Here is a 21272-nt window from a genome sequence, read left to right as displayed (position 1 = left end):
CTTTTGCATTTGTCCTTTTTAACTGAAACTGAAATTGAAAGCAATTATCTCACAAAAAGAAATTGGTATTAATAACATCTGTTAAGCTACAAGCAAGCACGTATACCTTGAATTTGTACTTACCACAGAAAATAAAGTACTAAAAGTATTATATTTACCTTAAAAAAGTTTTTTAAAAAAGGGTACCGATATACAAAATACTAGAAGAGGATGCATTCACAGTACTAAAAATAATGAAAAGTATTACAATTACATGACTGCGTGTTCTTATTTATTAAAGTATTGCTGTTAATGAGGCCACGTGATTCAACAGTGCACTGACCCACGGAGCTGGAATCTCTCTATAAGTGGGAAATTTCCGATTTTCTCTTTTCTTCCGCTGCTGTGTTTAGATTAATGCCCCGTTTCAAAAGAAGTGAAGTGAAGCAGCTGTCGGACTGAAAGTTAAACAAAAACAACCCGTTTTCAATAAAAGCCCTTTGATTTAAAATTGCTCTCGTACTCTCTACGCTCAGGTTGTTGTATCAGAATACATGTATTCTCTCCAAACCGAGACCCGCGGAATGCGCGCTATGCGGACCACGTGGCGGCCTCAGCCAGCAGCTTTCCCCGCAGCAGCAGGTGGCGTGGCGTGGCGTGCGTGGCGTGCGTGGCGTGGAGCAGCCCAGGTGGCCGCGCGCGCACCGGTCACGCCATTTTCCATGCGCCTCGCTGGGGGTGAGTGTGCGCCCCGCGCGCACCGAGGCGCAGCTATTTTGAAAGTGACCCCTCATTCAGGCAGCGACCGTGCAGCTGTCAGGAACCATGACTGAAGATGACGGATTCTGTTGTCGTGGAGGGATACGCCAGACTCAGAGACGGGAAAAAGGTGTGTAGTTTGGCAGACGCCGGTGGCACGAGCGCGGCGGCGAGCTTTCGCACTAAAAGTTTGTTGTGTTTCCTTCCACAGTGGAAAACTAGGTGGCTCGTTCTTCGCAAGCCGTCGCCTGTAGCAGGTAAACGTCACCGAAGCGGAGCCCGAGTCCGCTGGTTTCCTTCTTTAACGGGAGAATGTGCGTAAACAAGCGTGCGCAAATGGCTGCGACGCGACGCGACGCGACGGACGAAGGGCGGCCGCGCGGTGCGCGCGTTAGACCCGGGTTCTGGTCCGGTATTCAGAACCGGGGCCTCCTCGCGCTGCAGCGTCGTAGCAGGACGGGTTTCAGCTGTAGCACGAGTTCACGTACGTCTCTCGCTCTGAAGCCAGATGTTCACAGATGCAAGTGTTTCTGCTGCTGCCTCATCGTGGAGGAGTCATTTCCAGAAACCTGTTTTTATACCACCACCATCATCATCATCATCTTCATCAAGTCCCCAAACTATTTTCTAAATAACAAGTGCTCCGAAGTGACTCCTTGCTTGACTCCGAGCCACGGGACGGTTTTGTTTCCACAGGTTGAGTCCTTGTCCACCAACCTTTGGTGCCAGTGTTGCCACAGCTGTCGGCGGTGCCTCAGTTCTATGTGTGAAGGAGACACGCTCTTGTTTGGTCAGCTGATTGTTTACAGGGGCCTTTGAGCCGCGTGCTAGAGGTTACAGCTCCACTTCACTAAGCCCTTTGTGCCTGTGTCTTGTCTCTCATTGGCGCCGCGCCTCGTCCAGACTGCCTGCTGCTGCTGGTTTATAAGGACAGGTCAGACAAAGCCCAGGGCAACAGGGAGAGGGCCGGCGTCACCTTGGAGCAGATCTGCGGCCTGGAGGCGGGACCGGCGTACGAAGGCGCGGCGTTCACCCTGGCCGTGCTGTGCCTCAACCAGGCCGCGCTCCTGGGCTTCGACAGCAGGGACGCCCTGCAGGCGTGGGACGCCCGCCTGCGCTACAGCCTCGGAGAAGGTGAGAAAATGTGCCTGCGCCCGAGCTGTGAAGCAAATGCCAGCGAGGGAAAATTGCACGAAACAGCGCTGGTCCCGAGCTCGCCGCGCTGTCGTTTAAGCAATTCCCGACCGCCGGATGCGTTCATTCATCATGTCGACAGCTTTGACTTGTTGAAATTCACCGCGGTCAAAGAAAAGTGTTGCAATTTGACAAAACCAGTGGAAAAATAACAAAGAATTCCAACGTGACTTGTCTAAGCCTGCGTCTGAGGTCCACAACTCAGACAAGGTCACCGGTACCTGTTAAAAACCCACAGCTGGGCAGCGTTACAAGTTACAAGAGGTTCTGCTGTGACTTATTCAGGATTCTTATGAGAAGTTTGTTCTGGGCTGCACTCAAGCAAAAACATTGTTGATCACCTGCTGATCATCTTTCCCATTAGTGGGTGGGCCTGTCCTGTGCGAGTAGAACCAGCGCCCTCTGCTGGTGGGAGCCGTGACACAGAGACAAACACTGGCAGCGCCACGGAGCCACTAAAAGCTCCTGTCATTTGTAGTTGCAGGCGGGTCGGAGTTTTGAGGTCAGAGTTGGGACGGTGGCTGGTGTGTGCCTCTGACACAGACCCCCCGCTGGGGCATCGGAGCGATAAACAAACAGGGGCTATTAATAATGTTGGCCACTTTGGCTGGTGGCAGAGGCCCAGCTGGATTTTAAAGCAGTAACGAATGACAGACTGATTGTTGGAAGAGGACGCGGCGCCAAAGACAAATTGCATCACACTGCCCGCGGCTCCGTCCTATGGATGCATTGGATGAACTCCTCAGAGCTGAGTGGCTGCAGGCCTCAGACCTGTCACCTGTGGGCTCAGAGCGATCTCCCAGAGCACAGCGATTTCTCAATCCTCTGCCTTTGTTCTCAATGGGGTTCTCGTTAGCGATGATGCTGGCGTGGAGCTGCTCACGGCCGCGTTGGATCGCGCCGGGCTGCAGATCTGAGCCCGTCGCGTTCACGGCTCAGGGCCTTCGTTCTCTGAGCACAGCTGGTGTTTCTTTTTATTGGGGAATAAATCAGATCCATGCTGAAACAATCACTGCGGAGGAGCAGCGTTTCCTCATCCCCTACTTTTCCCTCGTCTCAGTGGGATTTGAACACTTTACGGGCAGCTTTGTCTTTATCAGTCCCTGGTGTCGGAGCTCCAGCGTCGTATACAGCCACAGCGTGCAGCGTGTGGGTCCTAATGGGTCCACTCGGCCTCACGCCCCCCCCTTCACCCCACCAGGCTCTGCACAGACCTTCAGCCATTCGTTGCTAGAAAGACGAGCCGCGTTCTTAGAAGCCGGTGTCTCTCCACTGCTGCCTCTCTGCTCTGTCAGGGGTTTGGCACCTCTTCAAAGTAAGACGTGCTTTGAGAAATTGTTTTATTTTGAAAAGGCGGCCTGGTTTCCTTGTTCTCGCAACAACAAACCTTGAACCTCCGTCTCCAAAAATCTGCGTCTACATGTGCTCAGTTCACAGATTCAGCGTTGGAGTCTTACCAGGGACCAAGTTGGAGGGCGGACCTGCAACTCTGCATTTGTGCAACAACCTGCTGGCTCTGGCGCGGGACGTCCCCCCTGTTGTCATCGGCCACTGGAGCCTTCCGGACCTGCGCAGATATGGACCCGTGCCCAACGGCTTCGTGTTTGAGGGTGGAACCAGATGTGGATTTTGTGAGTTTTCCGTCGCTATGTTCCTTTATTTTTACTAACACGCTGTTCGTGAAATGAAGTCTGGCTTCAGGTTCTGGCTTCCACAGTTGATATCCTTGTAGGTTAAGGCGCTAACAGGGTCAAGGGTCAAAATGGAGGCAAAAAATAAACCCAAGTTAATGAAAGTAAAGAGCAACAGTCTTTAACTCCATCTTCCTCCCGTGGCTGAATGAGCTTTGAGTCACATGGGTTCACCTCATCAGCGGCTAACCGCTCATTTCCTTATGTCTTTATCAAGCAGCCGGAATGATCACTGGCTGCGATTCCAGACTGTAATTTGAGGCCGGAGTTCCCTCCCGGCACCGCGTCTGTGTGTGCAGCAGCAAATGAAAAGCACACGCTACAGTTGGAGTTTCAGCGGAATATTAAAAAGTGACAGAAGCTGTAAATACGGGGCTAAAGGATGTTGTTGTGCAGCACTCCAGAGGAAATGAGTAATTGTGGTGGAAGTCATTTTCCAGAAGTGCTGGTTTTAGCATTGAGCGTCTGGGTGAAGGCGGGTCCTGCAGCGCCGGCGTAACGCGAGGGCGACCGCTCTGCCGCCGCCTCTAATGCGATGGCGATGAATAATTGATCGCGTGTGGACGGACGAGCGTGATTCATCCCGGGGTCCGCGGCGCTAAGTGCGTTTATTTAGAGGAGCCGCGCCACATAATAAATTCGGCTCCCTCTCGTTTCTGCGTCTTCGCCGCGATGACGGATGTGACGCCGGGCCCCGGATGCTTCGGCGCTGATTTGCAGCGTGACGGTCGGAGCGCAGCAGCGATCAGTGTCAAGATTAGGATCAGTGGGTTGAACTGAGTCACGGCGTGTGTTTTCCTCAACACATCTGGCCTCCCTCAGGCGGACGCAATGAGAAATATGCTCAAAAGAGCTCCATAAAAAAATGGGCCCTTCACATTTGTCTTATTGCTGCCAGAAGGGTGCGATGTCCATTTGTCATGGTGAGAGCACTGGGAGGTTTTTAGGATGTCCCAGTTTGACACAGGAAGCTGCGATGGGAACCTGAGGACGGCTCCTCTGCTGCCGCCAGGTTTTAGTTTTGTGTTTTGCCGACTATGATTCATTTGCAGTTTATTGTAAATGCTGAATTCACCGATGCAGCATCATTAAAACTGAAACCTCTCGCAGTACAATTACTTTACGCTTGTATCGACAACGGAGCCGAGTCACGTCCATAGGAACTTACAGTCACTGTTTACGTCTCGCTGACCTGACCCGTTGCACAACACAACACTTGTTGGTGCAGCATGGAGACAGAATAATGAGTAATTAGTTTCATGCAGCGGATCTAATTCAGACAGGAGTGTCGCCGTGTAGGAATACGACCCCAGCGGGTTCTGACGGGAGCCGGGGTTCTGTCTCATATTGGAAAAGCGAGTCCAACCCGTGCAGGAACGCTCCGGTTGCTGGAGCGTCGGGCACGCGGCTGCTCCCTGACCAGGAGCCTGCTGGGTGGAAATGAGCTCCGTCTGTGCGATCTCTCCCGTTGAGCTCATGCTTCAGCGTCACGTGTTCCCTTTGTTTTTCAACCCGGGGGAGCGGACTCTTCAACGGCGCGAAGGGGACGCGAGGGGAACGCCAGAGGCATCAGAGCTCTACAGGCGCCGTGACCCTGCCGTGAACATGACACTGGAGAATGTGATGCGTGGGTTATTCAGCGCCGCCAGGCCTTGGGCGGTGGACCTGACGGTGACGCAGTGGAGTCGTAGTGGTGTAAAGAGCGCATGGCCACGTGCTGTAGCCGGCGCCGGCTGCTGAATTCAGCCCAGCTGCAGTGCTAACGCTGCTAACGGGAGACTAGCGTGTTAGGTGGCTGTAGCATCTGGTCTCTGAGGCGAGTCATTTGTTGTTGTAGAGTTAGTGCGAAGCTAATTGGGTCACGGTCCCCTCGAGATGTGGGTCGGGTGAGGTTGGGTCAAAGGAGCTGCATTCAAAAGCTGCTTTTACCGCGTACTAGAAAATTCGACAATCAAACACAACCGTCACCTAGAAAATGAGCAAAGCAGATAATTAGATGAGCACTATGCAGCCTGTCACAGCGGTGACCTTCATCATTATCATCATCATTATGATAGGACCATGCTGCAGAGGTGGGGACAGAACGAGGCAGACCTCCCTCTGCTTAATTTGTTCAGGCCTCTTGTATAAAACATGTAATTACACAGTGACAGCTGGAAAAATGTGTCTTCTCTTAACGTTACTTGGGATTTGTGTGTTGGTGTCGTGGTAAGAAAACTGACTGTGAAGATTGGAGCTAATTTACACTTCCAACTTGCTGAACTCGATATAATAAGTAGTGCTGCTTTGAATGGATGCTGTGTTTTTCTAAAGGAGAGGCCTCTTGAGTTGTTTGTTCCTGCACAGAACCTTCTCGTGTCGTAAACCGAACGCCGCCACCTGCTCTGCATTTTGCTCAGCGCTGTGTTTTCTGCAGCCCGGCTTTTGGCAGCTCACCTGATGTTCAGCCAGACGCTGCCAAAGGCCGTGTGCTCCGCATCCTCACAACAGGTAGAAAGGCATGGGCTGATTAGATGCAGCCACAGAATAGTAGATCTGGAGACACCTCCTAGGACGAGTCAGACTTCACTTGGGTGGTCTCAGCACTGACACCTTCTAATGGACAACCTGTTGTGTTGTCAGCCAGGGGTCGAGACCCCCAGAGAGCGCGACCCCTGACCCCTGCTTCATTAAAGCGTCGGCGCTTTAAATCGATACAACAGGCGAACAAGGCGCCATAAAGTGGAAACCTGATGTGGTGTTGACATTTATACCGGCAGCTGCTGCACTGTCTAGATTCTGTGGAATGAAATGAATCTCCATCAACAACAGCTTGACACTAATGAAGTGTTCTTTTCGCAGGGGCCGGTGTTTTTCTGCTCACATCTGCTGAGAGCGAGCAGATCAGCTTTCTGTTCGACTGCATCGTGCGAGGCATCTCCCCCACCAGAGGCCCGTTCGGACTGCGGCCACTATTGCCAGGTCAGTACCTGAGGCGTTCGAAGCTGCTCAGAAGCTTTCGAGGACTTCTTCTGTGCTTTTTTTTTCTGTTTACTACCATTTTTTTTATATTTTTTACTTCCTCCACGCATCACAATCACCAGTTTACATGACACTGTTTATTTTTGTGGCCGTATGGATGCCGAATATGAGCAAACTCATAGTCAACGCTTGCCACCGTAACAGTAGTAACCTCCCCTGCTGCGGCGCTAAGGATGCATCATCGTTGAGAGGTGTTCTGCCTTCCAGGAATCCAGACGTTTTTGGCAGGATGAGTCAGACGCTGGCTTTGATGTGACTACGTTTTGGCTGGCAGCTGTTTTTTTTTTTTTTTAAATATAATTGGATAATCCTCCAAAGCAATTTATAATTTTAGTCACACATCCTTAACCCCCTGACTTAAATATACTGTGGCAAATGCTAGGCTTAGGGTCACCTTAAACATCAGCGAGCGTGCTAACTATGAATCATGACCGCATATTCAGCTCTATGTATAGCTGAGGGCGTTGTGCGGCGCATGATGAGCAGGAGGCTGATCAAACATTAACGTGACGTTGGATTTCTAATTGTAAATGCTGAAACTAATATTTGAACCAATAGTGAATATTTGATAACTAAAGTATAACACATTTTTTTAACTCTCTAATGGCAACAGCCTCTGTGGGCTTGTTTTTTGTGTATAACGAGCTCCAAGCAGCGACCTGTCCACCCTGAGCTCATTTGCTCTGCCTCCCATTGTGCAGACCTGACAGCATCTGATTAGCCTGCTTAGAAAAGTCTGCATTGCTAGTTTCTGTAAAATAACACTAGCAGTATTTTTTTAATGTCCGTGTTGAGAGAGGATTCATAAAAAATGAATCCCCATGAAACATGCAGAACTTCTCAGAGGATATCATGGTTTGGAGCCTTTCTTCGTATTTACTGATAAGAAAGTGAAGTTTCTTAAGGTTTGGAGGCTGGAAAATGTTGTTGGGCATTTTTTTATTTGGAGTCTGTTGGAAAGCAGTGCACCAAACAAGCTCACTGTCTGTTTCCAAATAATCCCCTACTATTAGGGCTAAAACACTATAATTGTTATCAACAGGTAAAAAAGAGGCCCAACACCCCATTGTTTTGGTTCTGCCTTGTTTTCAGATGCTATTTTAGCTAAACAGCCCTTTAACCGACACAAAACAAAAACACTGAAACGCTAAAACTGAGCAAAGTTTACACTCAACTGGTCAAAAACCAGTTAACACAGTTTTAAATACATAGAAATAAAACAATGCAACGAGTCAATATTATCATAAATCACATAACGCTTCCGGAGCTTCTGACGTGTGAGAAAACTTCTGTTTTTAATGAAATCTCCAATAAAATAACCATTTACACTATAAAGTGTGGATGTGATTAGAATCTAATGTGAAGTCTCACTAGCAGCGCGGTGTTCCTGTATTTCATGCATGTAGCGTGTCTATTTGTGAATGTTGCACATTTCGCCCCGGCTCCTCGTACCAAAGCTGCGCTGCCGCCGCCCACTTCGCGCCTCGCGCTCGCCGCAGTAGCGCTTCTCCATTTTTCCCTCTCACCCAGTCCGCACCTTTAACTGGGAACGTGGCTCGCGGAGAGGCTGCTTTTCGCACGTCGCAGGTTGAGCTCATGCGCCCGTTATTGCGCCGCACAGTGGAATAAATAGCAGGGAGGATGTTGGAGGGGTCAAAGTCACAGTTCACACAAGCGGAGCGGCCAAAGCCTCTAATCGCCCCGGGCATGCGTGTAACCTCACCCACAGGATCCCACTGGTGCCCCCAGTGGAAAATGCACAACTGCAACGATTCAGTGTCGTCACTGTTGATACGACACCAAAGTCCAGACAGTGGCGCCCAAAATGCCGCACGCTGCGTTCAGGGACTTCAGTAAAGTCCGTGCCTACGCGTGTCCCGCGTTACTGTGGGACCCGACAGACTGAAAGGAACCAGCGCGGGGTGAGAGTTGACCTTGCCGGGCCGAGGTACATTAGGTCGCCGTACAGCATCAACAGGCTTCGGTACCAGCTGATCCGCCCGCGTGGCAGCGCTATTAATAGACCCGGCAGTATTTGTGCAGGGCTACGAGGTGTTCCCCTCCGTGACCCCCGGCTGCCGGCTTCAACAGCCGCACACACACACACACTCACTCATTTTAGAATAGTTTTGTTTTTTAGTAAATATCTTGTGTGGATTTTTTGATGTGGAGACGAGACCCCCGTGCTTTAAAGTGTTGATTCCGGCGTCTCGGGAGCGTTCGGAGGTGTTTTCACAGCTGCGCCTTTTGTCGGCGCACAACAAAATGCTCAGCTGTGTCACACTTGATCCCCGGCCGCCGTGACGGAAGCCGCGCTCGGTTCGTGTTTTCGTCAGAGTGGGGTTTTTCAACGTCACGCTCTCGCCGACAGACCCCGGCGCCGGTCAGACCGACTCGGAGGAGAAGCTGAACCACGAGGCCCAGGAGCTGGAGAAGCGGCTCAGCATGTTGTCTCACAGGAGCAGCACAGGTACAGTCGCTGTAATCAGGCTGAAAACGCACACTTCCATCCTATAAATATTGATGTTCCAAGTGCATCTTTCATGACTTAAATCCCCCAAAGCACTTCTTTCCCTCTGCATTTTAAATTATTCATTGAGTTTTAATAACTTTTCGTTACATTAAGTCGAGGCATTTGACATTCCTCTCATTGATTTATTGTTCTTGTTTTGTGGAGGACACAGACTTGCATCTCTCTGTAATGGTTTCAAGCGCTTCATTCCTCTGGGTCACTCTCGTCCCTCTTGGCAGCGTCGTCCACATACTTCCCCTCTGCCGGAGGCGACGACCGCAGCATTTCCGGTTCCTCGGACGCCTCGGACACCAGCCGCTCGGACTGCAGCGTCGGCAGCCGTCCGGCCGCGTGGAGCGAGCCGGCCCCCGGCCCGGCCGAGGGCGCCGGCCGCGCGGCCGCCGGCCGCGCGGCCGCCGGGCCGGCGCCGCCGGGCGCGGAGAAGCCCCCCGCCGGCGCGGGGGCCGGGGGCCGAGCCGCCGCCAAGGCCCCGCGGCAGCTCCAGGACATCGGCCGCCAGAGCTCGGCCGACAGCGGCATCGCCTCCGGCAGCCACTCCTCCTACTCCGGGAGCTGCTCCTCCTACGCGGGCAGCCTGGACACGGCCCCCGGGGAGGACTTCGGCTCTGTCTTTAGCCTGCCCCCACACCTGGCTCACGACCTCAGCCCCTGTTCGTGCTCCACAGCCCCTGGACACGAGTACCAGGTGCCGACATCCCTTCGGTACCTTTATGACTCTCCCAGGAGCCTTTTACAGGAGGGGAGCGAGGGCACCGCACACAGCCAACCCTCCAGCCCGACTAGGGGCCCTGAAAGCCTCGTTACAGAGTCAGGAGAGGGGGAGCAGGGCAGTGCCGCCGCCTCCCAGGGTCCCACTGAAGGACGGTCCATGTGCGGACGAGAGCCCAGGCCTTCAGAGGAGGCTCCGCTCACCAAGACGGCGCCCCCTGCTGACCGCCCCGACTCCTGCCTCGGCTGCAGCTCGCTCACACCTGCCTCCAAAACCATCGTGACCATCTGCGCCGCGTGTGGGGGATTTAAGGTCAGTGGCGCCCGTGTTGCGTAACCCGCCGCCACCCTGTGTTTGGTGTCAGAGCAGCGATCGGTCCCACGGTCCTTCTGTCTAACGTGCGTATCAGCAGCTGAGCTCCGCTCTGCCAGTGTTTCCAGCTGATTTGGATCTCGTGAGTGACGCCGTCGCCGCTGTCGCGCTCCTGCCTTCTGTTCACTGCCGGACCTAAAACTTGGGAGCGTTCTGGTCTCTGCGAGCGGCTCCATCTGAATGTCATCAGTGTATTTGCTGTTTTTACAACCAAAATGATGGAAATGTGCATACAGTGCGTAAAACCCTCCCAGTCTGAGCTGAAGGGTTTGGTTGCTTTTTTGTGGAAATGTTCTTTCTCTTCCTTTTGACTGACCACCAGCTAATTCATCAACTTCATTTTCCATTTTACAGCCTTTCCAAAAAAAATGTTGTAAAGTTTTTTTGCTTGTCTGTGAATGACTGGATCAAGAGTTAAACGCGTAGCTCCACCTGCTGGTGGTGCATTTAGGAAAAGGAAGTGGGGCCCTATGGCTGGGCCCCACAACTTTAAAGGCCTTTTTGAGGGTCAAGATGTGGTTTTAGGGCTGAGGTTAGAATTAGGTTTTGTTACGGATTAGAGCAAAGGTTAGATGTGTGCCTTTATTTTTAATAGTTAGGGTTAGGGGCAATATTCCAATGATGGGGCCCCACTTTTATAGCACCGCAAGGGAGTGTGTGTGTGTGTGTGTGTGTGTGTGTGTTACTCCTCTCTTCACTCACCCCTGTAGTGGTAAAATATTGTATTTCTTTGTGGCCATTGGAAGTAAAAACCCTGGAATATTAGAATATTCTCTCTATATATTTAAAACGTGTTTCGAATGATCTCTCAATGTTTCTTTAACCAATCTAACTGCCATATTGTTTTTGACCATTCAACAGGGGACGCCGTATATTCCGACAGGTGCTTCAGGGATACCTGCGCTGCCACGTAAGTGTATTCAGCTGCGCCGCCGCGTGCACGCTGCATGCGCTGTCCTTCGCATGCTTTACATTGGGTGCATGTTTGCTGTAGCGGCCCTCGTTTGCCTCCAGAGCGGTGCCTTTTTAACCCAGCAGATCAGGGCGTCGTCACATCACCGTGCAGAGCCGCCTCTGCTGGTGCACACAGCTTGGCAGCGGAGGAACCTCGGGCCCAGCTCGGTTCTGGAAGTACCTGCGGCTCGGCGAAGGCGAATGAGGAGTCGCCGCTGCTGGCGGTGGAAGGAGGCGACGGACTAGCCCGTCTCTTAGCCGACCTGCTGAGCGTTCCCAGTGCACAGATGCAGCCGGAGGCAAACGTGTACGTACCCATGAGCCCCGCTGTCGCAAGCGATCTCAAACCGGTGGATTCACGGCGGCAGAGGAGAGACGCCATCTATGAAAACTGTCTCAAGTGTCAGAGCCGGCACTGCCACCCTCCGTCACGGGTCGGACCTGCTGAGATGTACCACAACGGCAACGCGTTCATCCCACAGACGCCTTTAACTGGGAAGAAGAGCCAGGAGGAGCTGCCGTGTCCTGGTCCCAGTGATGGAGAGCAGGGCGTGGAGGGACGGCGGCGCCTTGAAGAGGCGGAGGGCCCGGCGTCGACCAGCGAAGGTAAGAGGCCTCTTCAGCCGACAGCAAAGATCAGCGTAGCCTTTGGTTCCAGCTCCTCCGGCCTTTTCAAACGGATCCTCTCTTTCATTTTGTCCTGATTTTCTTTTTATCTTCAATAAAAAACCCTTTTCTCTTCATCTTTTGTTGAATCAACGGCGTGTCCTGTGATCTGATGCTTCCGTTTGCAATGTCTTTTCTGCCGCTGAGCTTTCTAACAACCTGTGGAAACAGTCGCTACACAGTTCACACGTTTCTCTGGGCATGTCTGAAATACAAAGAAACCTCCCCATATTTACAGTAAGTGACGGCAGCATGATAACAGTATGATCCATACACAAACAAGCTAACAGTTGGTCATCGGTTCAGTAATGAGCTCAGGTTCAGTGTGAACTTGTCTGTTCTTTTGTGGACAAACTAATGTGATGCTTGCAAATAACCTCTATACTAAAACCGTAGTGAAGTCAGTACATCAGGGTATCGGCTGGTAAATAAGAAATGATTTGACAGATGTGTGTGATTGGTCATGGAGGGATGTTTAGAAAAATGCCACTTTTGGTGATGGTGACAAGTGTCTAAATAGGTTTTTCATATTTAATCGTGTCTCTTTCTGCCCAATAAAATACCAATACCAATTATTAGGAGGATGCTTTGATGAGGTTTTACATTTGCACAGGATGAAAATGAATTAACCCAATCGTTGCATGAACCTCTTCTTTTAAGCACCACCTCTTTTTCTGATTATTCGGTTGCCTTTAGCACCAGGCAGCAAAACTAGATTATTTTTCATCTGCGCAATAGTCTGTTGTTGTGAGATGATGAATCTGTCCCAAGGTGTTTGTTGCAACCAGATCAGTGGATCTGCAGGTATTTGTGCGTTTTATGCCCTAAGACTCACAGTGGGATGATTTCATCAGATTTAGGAACTTGATGATTTCTCATGTTTAAATCACTCGGTGTCTTTCTCTCCCAACAGAAAAAAGGCTCAATAGCAAAGAGGAAAGACGCCGGACTGACCCTGATTATGAAGTTATGGAGTCACGGAAGACGGAGAGGAACACGGAGGTGAGATGCCATCATCAGCTTCTGAAACGTTTTGACAATGTAACACATTCTGCCCTGTGAGTGAAGCCATTTGATTGGGACGGTTAGAAAAAGCAAGAAAAGCCCATGTTTCAAAGTGGCTGAATGTCTGATAGAGGTGTTTGTTTGGGTAAATATCGCCTTAGATTAGTCTCAGTTGTCAGGTTGTTGGTATATGCTTGTGTTGACACTAGACTAGACTGTGGTGTGTTTGATTTGTGCCGCCCGTTATAGAGGATGTGATAAATAGGTCTCGTAAAAGGTGACAGTGAAGCTACGTAACTGGTTTACCCCATTTCCTGTTTACGGGCCGATCGAATGGCAGATAAATGCATTTTCATGGTCATAGAATGTACATCTAGACGCGTGGTTGGGTCTGTTTTCAGCCCTAAAGCCTCAGAACTCCGCTACGAGTGGCAAGTTTCCACGTGTAATAACAGCAGAGTCGTCGGCTGATGTTCGTGACAGACTTCGGGTGTCACGCTCGTTATGTGCAGCCGTGATGGTGACCCCGCGGAGGAAATGGCCCCTCGGCGAGTCTGAAAGCAGTGTGGCAGCACTCCACCACCAATTTTCACACCACAATAGAGGTTCCCACAATGGCCGCCTGGAATCGGAGATTATAGAGCACGAGTTGAAAGGCACGGTTATCCATCTGTGACGACGAGGCGCCGCAGCCTGTGTTTCCACATGTAAGACTCGGCCAGTGTTCCCAGCGGATCAGCCTCCCTAACGCACAAAACGGCGGTCGCATGTGTGCCGTAATGACTCAATGCGCGGGGTGCAGCCGCCGCGGTGGGTAATCAACTGCGATTTCTGTTCCTTCAACGCAGGCAGAAGAAAAAAGCAAGTACGAGCCAATGGGCAGCTGCAGTCAGCAGAGGTTCCTTCAGGAGGCTGAAGGTGAGTGGACTGAGGTCAAACATGGCGGCTCTGACTGTGCTGTGACCGAGCATCAATGCCCGGGGCAGGTGACGGCGCCGCTAACGTAGCTTAGCGTTCAGAACAAAAAGCTGATGATGAGAGGACGGTCTGGTTCTCTAACATCACGTTTCCTACTGATATTATTATTATTAGCTCTTGTTTTTGACATGAATGTAATACTAATGATGCGACCGACTGGAGCCGCGCTGATGTGTCGGTTGAAACGGCATTAATTTTCTGAGGAGGCGTGTGAAGCGAACACGGGATGAGTCCTGTGTAATTTGTGTTGCCGTTAAGTGTCACTCGGAATAAATAGCTTGGTTCAGCATCCTCTCCTCTCATCCCAGAGTGAATATTAACGTTTTGATCTGCGTGCCGTGCAACGCCGCAAGTGCGTGAGTCAACTGTGAAGGAAGAAGCGGATGAGTAGCCGACGAGAGCGAGCGCCGGTGCCCTGACGCGCGGCGGGAAGGCGCTCGGCCACTTAAGCGCCCCACGCCCAGAAACAGGGCCCCCGCCTGATGCGCGCCGGCTCCACGTAGTCCCAGCAGCTGTCACAACGAGGCGCCGAAGCCATCAGTCATGTTCGTGCTCTTGTACACAGGGCTCCGCCTGGCTCCCGGGTCCTCCATCCCCTCATCCTGCCTCAGAGGAGGTGTCGGAAGGTGCAGGAGGGTCACTTCAGGCTGCTGTGAACATGAAGGCTCATTCATATAATGCTACGGGGCAAAATGTAGTGTGAAAGCAGCTTTTATCCTGATTTAGAATCCAGATAATGGCCCAAGACATGTTTTGTTGGTTCTATCCAGGCTCAGCGGGTTTCCTGGTGTCCTCTTGTTTGTCAATCACTCCTGCATCAATCACACTTGATCTAGAAAACAAGCGGTGGTTGGTTGGGCATTACTTACAGTCATGAGGACATTACACCTACCCGTGGCCTGGTTGCAGACGTTAGCCAGCAGGTTGGGAGCCCTAAGGAGGGATCATGGCCTGTCTGGGAACCTAAAGCCGCTGGGGGGACATCAGGGGCGGCAGGTGAAACCCAAAATGGGAGTGAGACAAGTGTTTTTGACACGGTTTTGCCTCCATACCACCGTTTAGTGTCTCCCTGCTGAGTAGAAAGCCATCCTGAACAGGCCTCCCGCCTCCAGGACCGGGCGCGAGACCACCCGTTCCCCCTTAAAGCCGCTGCCTTAGTGAGGTTGGGTCAGTAAACTCAGTCAGGTGTAGCCCAACGTCCCTCCTCAAAGCCTCACACAGGGCATTATTGAAATGCCTCCCAGCTCTGGAGCTGCGGGCAACCCCACTGTTGTAATGGCAGCCATTATAAAACCACGCTCCTGCAAAGGGGCTGCTCGGAGACTGATCAATTAGGTTTCAGGCCTCTGCGATGCTGCCAAAGGCTGCACCCAGCGAGGCTCCGCCGGCGTCTAATGGCTTCTGGCTGATTGTACGAGCGTCCCCTGTGGTGGGAGCCTCGGAGCCGCTGATAACGGACCAGTCAATAGCAGGGGACGTCCTTTGTCCTGAAATGTTAGATAATACCAGCATCAATGCAAAAATGAGAGAACTGCATTTAGGCAATTGTGTAGTTACAGCTCGACTATTACACACTGCACACACACGAAAGTTTGACTATGGAAACTAAGGGATTACAATAGAAAGCAGCTGACACAGACATTTCTACTGCTAGAAACCATTAATTCATGGAAATAAACATTCATCAACCAAAAAACAAATATTAACAGAAAATATTCTTCTATATTAAGACAGGCACGTACAAATTAATATGAATTAAACATAGACATTGAAGTTCAGTTTTAATGCAGGAGAAGAGACTGTCCTCAGGTTTCTCTCCGGGATCTTTCTCCTGTTGTAGATTACAGGGATATTTTTTGGAATAATATACATCACAGGGCTAAAATATGTGCATAATTTACTCAGCGGTTCTGACTCAGTATAAAGACATGGAGTCAGACAATTTATGCAGCCGGCACTGAACTCAACTGTGCACCTTTTATCCTTGGTGGCTTTCAGGTTTATGACGGGTAAAGCTGACAGAGGCTTCGCGAAGTCAATAGACACCATTCATCAAGTGCAGTAAATTACACAAGACAATGCACTTCATGCAGCATCGGGGCGACGGTTTGTGCGACGGAGAGGCTGCTCCGTGTGATCGTTTGCTTTGGTGCTTGCGCGTGAAGCCCTCGTTCCTGCTGACTCCACTGTTTGATCAACTGCATGGATTAGCGAGGCTTTACCTGTGTCTGTGCAGAATGTTTCTGTTGAAACTGCCCGTTTCCAGCGCAGATAATGGACTTATTATTTGACGTGGCTCCTGGTGCTTTGCACGTGTGGATGTGGCCACCGTTTACAGCAGTCTGACAAACTGCCCTGGCGGTTTTATTAAAGTGGCAGTAAGCTGCAGGTTTCTACCCTATTGCACAAAATGCCTATAATATGGCCCAGAATCTGCCTTTGGGGACACAAGCTAATAACGTCTAATTATGCTCTGGGGCTGAAGGGGAAGTTCAGTGAGATGTACAGTAAAATGCTGATCTCACACGTGCTTTGCTGTTTGACTGCAAATGAATATTTAACATTAAGCTGCTCAGTATTGATGTCTCAAGAGTGTTCCAGCCTGGAGTGGATGTTTTCCAGCTTTTAATTAAGGTATTATGACTGTGTGCTTTAATATCAGCTGCTGTTTATATGCTTCTATACTGTCTTTAAATTAGGGTCATAATGTAAAAACTAATTCTCTTTGGCTGTTTCATGTGTTTATACTCTGACACTTGGTCATAGAGTTTAATTAAAGTTTAAACTACTGATTATTGAGTCAGGCAAAAGATTAGATTGTTGGGTTGCAGTTGTTGGGTCCAGTGAGTGAGCGAGAAAACCACTTTCCTGTACGAACAAGCTCCATCTTATGAGGGTTCCACTCTTGCGTTTGCAGGGCCAGTGTTCGTTTTCCCCCCAGATGCGGCACTTCCCGAAAGGTCGCGGAGTGAAGGTGTGACATATGTGAATATCCCTGTTAGTCCCACGTCCAAGAAGCAGCTCAACTACATGGAGCTGGAGCTGCAGGAGCCTGGACTCGGCACCCGAGGGACTGCGGCGCCGCCACCAGCACAGAGTGAGGACGCATCCCAAACAAATCAGCTATGAACAGGGTTGTATTACGTAGTCCAGACTAAAGCGTCGACCTCAGACGAAGGAGTTTTAGTTTCTTAGCATCTTTAGTATATGGAAAGACCAAGGACACATTGAAGAACATCTGAAAAAGAACAAAGAGAATCTTTGGGACTTTGCAGCAGCACAGTTTTTAAAATGTGATTTCTATTTAAATTCTGTAGCCTAATTTTAAACGCAATCCAGTATCTGCATCAAGCGAGGATGAAAAGTGACTCTGCACTGTGATTTTCCTGTAATTTCATTCTACTTAGAAGAGAGTAGAGTTACAGGAATCGCTCTGAAGCCATTGAGCTGATTTGGTCTGGTCTCGCTGTGAGACAGCTGAGTCCTTGTCACTAGAGACGCGGCAGTGAGCTGTAATTGACAGATAAGTCGCCCATTAGCGTCACAGCCCTCAGGAACACGGAGGCCGCTCCAGCTCCGACACGAGGGAGGTTAATATCTGATGTCAGCGGGACAGTTTATATCGTGGCATGTGGCCTCATTAATTTGTCACCTGGGAGGAGGGGTGCCCCGCGTCGCCGCTGACAAGGGGTCACGGGGCATTCAAATCACAGCTGCGACTTCACTGGCTCTAATGGGATCCTCATCCAGCGACTGGCTTTGATTTGTCCAACTTTACGGGCCGGCGAAAGTCTTTCAAGCAGGAAGAGGAGATACAACGGCGCAGGGATGTTCATGCACATTCAGGGCAATTCCGTCTGTGTGATTAAAGCCAGGCACCACATTATCATAATGCACATGACAGACAGTGCGTGAGGGAATTATTAACGGCCTCGGTTCGCTCATCTGCATTTCCCTGAGCGTTGGATGGTGACACTGGCCTGCACACGATAAACAAGGGAGGCCAAAGAGCCACTTCACTCTGAACTCATCTCAGCTCAAGTCACATTTCTTTAGACATTCATCAGATTCGGAATTTTAAATGTGAAGTAATGTTCAGCAATAGTTCTTATGCCAATAGGTTTTGTGCACAATAATTTCTTTTTAAATGAACGTTATATTTCATCGAAAACACTGGAGAGCAAGGCCAGCCCCCCTCCTCACATCAGTTAACCCACCAGTCACTACCTGACAACTGAGTGTAGCTAACTTAGTTCATGACTCCTTTAACGTCGAGGACCCACTTGTGCGTGTGTGTTGCCAGGAAAGACGTCCACCAGATACGCCCAGATTGACATCACTGCCACGGAGACGGCCCACAAGGTGGGCACGCAGCACGCGCTGGGCCGGCAGGGGGGCCTGCACACGCTGGAGCTGAGGAGGAGGGCCACGCCGCACTGAAGCCCCCCACGAGCGCAAACCTGCAAGAAACGCCCAATCGCTCCGCGCTGTGGTATGGGACGTGTTTGGGAGAACAGAAGCCACAGAGGGTTCATTCGCACCAGGAGGACAAATTCATTTCTTTCCACATCATGAAACCATGATCACGAAACTCCACTGTGTTCAGACTGAAGTCAAACGTTTCAGTCTTACTCAGGTTAGTTGATGGCTTGGCATAAAAATACCACCTCGTACTTTAGAAAACCTTCAGTGTGAAACATAAATACTGTTGTCATTCAGAAACAGGTGTTAACCAACTGTCTGTATTTATATATTGATGAATTTCATTTAAATGAACAGATTGGAGTGATGTCTTTTGTTTTGTGTGTGTGTGTGTAAATCTTTGTACTTTATTATGTAAACACATTCGGTTGCTTTTTATAGAGTTACTCATGTTAGTGTATTGTTTGTCTCTATTTTGCTATATGTAAATATGTTTTCCTTCCAACTGATCGACATACACTTTGATGGTGTATGTACAGAGCTGTATGGAAGAAGTCGAGAAGTGCCTGTTACCCTTTTGTACATTATATACAATGCCGTGTTTCATTTTATAGCGCTGGATCATGTACAGTGGAAGTGGAATGTAATCCTGCATGTACTGCTGAAATCCAGTTTGCCATCACATCATTAAAAAACCCTAATGATTGAAGTCAGTTTTTTACGTGATAAATGAAGAGAATTTATTCTGCATTTGTTCTAATGAATAGTAATGATTTGTGCCTATTAGGAGCTGGGTCTGCCATCCACTCTTGGCTTCTTGGTTTTACACATGCAGCGTTTCAGAGCCAATTTTTTGCTGATTTCAGTCAACTTGCAGGCGTTTACTTGACCACACACTTACTGTACCAGTGGCCCACTGGGCCCAGTGGTCTGGAGGAGGCGCGGATATTTAAATATGGACACTTTTTAGCACCAGTGACCCAATTCATGTATAAATAGACAGACACACACACTAATAAGACCTTAAATTCTGCACGGCCAGGGTAAACTGGGAGAACTGTGTTAGACCAGTCATTTATAATAATAATTGAGTTAATGTGTGTCTGGGGATTTACTGTATTTAACTACGATTTGTCTCAATTTGAGCCTAAACATTTTGCGTTAGCGATGTATTGCGATGTGTGTTAGCTACTTAGCTATGTTTTAAATGTTTGATAGCGTCCTAGTATACAGTAGTAGTAAGATAGTATACAGCCCAGTACATCACAGACACTGGGTGAGTGCCTGCTTGCTGAAACCCGGGTATGTCTGTGCCACCCGATATACAAACCATGATCTGCTATGGTGCGAGGTGACAGCATATGAATAATGTAACAACAAGATGAGTCGTGCTGAACCCTGAAGGTGGACATAATAACAGGAGCACCAATAATTCTTCAGTGTGCTGTAAACACTTCTAGCTGAAAAAAAAGTGGATAGAGGACCACAGCGTGTCTTGTGTATTATTTTCAGTGTGTTGCTAACAGTTCAAATGAAACCTGTCCATCAAGGGACGAGTAACAGCCAAGTCACGTGATTCACACTGACTTGTCACTTGCACTGTGAACATTACAGGCAGTGACCTGGAGAAAGTCTACGACGCAGCCAAGTGTCTCATGAAAGCTCATTTACTCGTTAAATTTAGCCGGAGAGCAGGGAAGTGAGGAGTAATTGGCCGACTCTGTAGTCAAACGGTAGAAATTAATGTTAATGCCACGTTGTAACTGGTGGCAGTAGTTAAATGAACTATGCAAATCCACAGACAGCTTGTGTGTAATTACTGGGCCTGTTTTGCGCGTACGAAGCAGCAGTCGAGCTCCTCTGGGCTGAGTTTTGTAATCTTTCCCACTGCGTCCACCAAAAGGAATACGCAAACCTAATTTAGGCTGCCATCTGGCTAGCAGATCTGGAAACTCACAATAATAAAACCTGCTCAGTTTAAAACGAGACGAAGGTTCCAACCTAAAGCTAAGTATCAACCTTTTATGACTTGGTTATATAACGAGAACCTAGAGTTTAGGTTGGTCCCGAGGATGATGATGATGAGGCTTCAATTAGAGCCCCATCTGAAGTAGCTTCACTGCAGGTCTGTTGTCTTTGTACTAGACAGGCCCTAAAGCTGGATGCAGACTCTACGTTGGGGCTGTATAACAGTCAGGGACCTTTCAGTTCTGGTCCTTGTTCTGTCTCGATTACCTGAAATCGCCTGCTTCGCTTCTACAAAAATTACATCTGCTGAATAAATAATCACTGGTCGCAAATCAAACTGTCCGCTTTACTTTGTCGGTCGTATACTTGCTTGTCGAAAAACAGACTCAAACATCTCCATCTATTTAATTATTCATGCAAGGTCATTTTTTGTTACTTCACCACTGATCCCGCTGCTTCTTTCATCAGATCACGAGAAACTTAATTTCCTAAAAAGCACAGGGACTGCGAGAAGGGCTGGTGTTTATATCAAGGGCACCTTAAGGCCGGACTAGAAAGTCCTGTCATAAAAAGCATTAACGAATCAACAGGAACACGGCATATATTAAAACTGAGCTTCTGTGGACAGCTGTGTATTTCTCAAACCATAAATCACCCCTTTAATTCAGTCTGGCATTAAGTTGCATTCAGTACAAACTTTCTGATCAGGAGGCGGGAGTTTGAATTTCTGTGCTGCCCTCAGTGCAAACAGTAGGTAACACGTTATGTCCAGTATGAAATCTAAGCAGACGTGTCGCTAAAGCTAAAGCTAAAGCCTTGTTTCCCGATGACTGCGTTCCCCTTCCTCACCACATCCTGTTCTTCATGTCTGTCTGCAGCAGTAGATGTGATTACAGCAGCACATGCTCTTCAGGTGGCGCCTGGCACAGCCGCAAAGGGCATTAGAGGCACTAGCATGAGTTACCGACCTAATGAGTCTCATCTGACTGTGACGTCCTACTGTACTCTCCGGCCTCAGCCT

At 49.5% G+C, this 21272-nt stretch overlaps 1 protein-coding gene across 7 annotated transcripts; it reads left to right on the top strand.

Moving 5' to 3' along the window:
* The first annotated feature begins 495 nt into the window (after nt 1–495).
* Nucleotides 496–18992, top strand: LOC114844626 (protein Dok-7-like). Of its 7 annotated transcripts, none has more exons than XM_029132152.3 (13): nt 514–868; nt 950–995; nt 1642–1872; nt 3363–3563; nt 6465–6584; nt 9016–9114; nt 9396–10198; nt 11120–11168; nt 11294–11818; nt 12792–12880; nt 13732–13801; nt 16779–16958; nt 18165–18992. In XM_029132152.3, exons 1-13 carry the CDS (start codon nt 815–817, stop codon nt 18299–18301), a joined length of 2604 nt encoding a protein of 867 aa, XP_028987985.1. In that variant the 5' UTR covers nt 514–814; the 3' UTR covers nt 18302–18992. The 7 variants fall into 7 exon arrangements, with proteins under 7 accessions (XP_028988004.1, XP_055359028.1, XP_028988012.1 ...); XM_029132144.3 differs by having other exon boundaries at nt 11273–11818; XM_029132161.3 differs by having other exon boundaries at nt 515–868; nt 11297–11818.
* The last annotated feature ends 2280 nt before the right edge of the window (nt 18993–21272 follow it).

Source organism: Betta splendens, chromosome 2 (assembly GCF_900634795.4).
Source record: "Betta splendens chromosome 2, fBetSpl5.4, whole genome shotgun sequence".
NCBI classification, from domain to species: Eukaryota; Metazoa; Chordata; class Actinopteri; order Anabantiformes; family Osphronemidae; genus Betta; species Betta splendens.
Note: the sequence above shows the minus strand (reverse complement) of the source record. Positions and strands in the feature narration are given on the sequence as shown.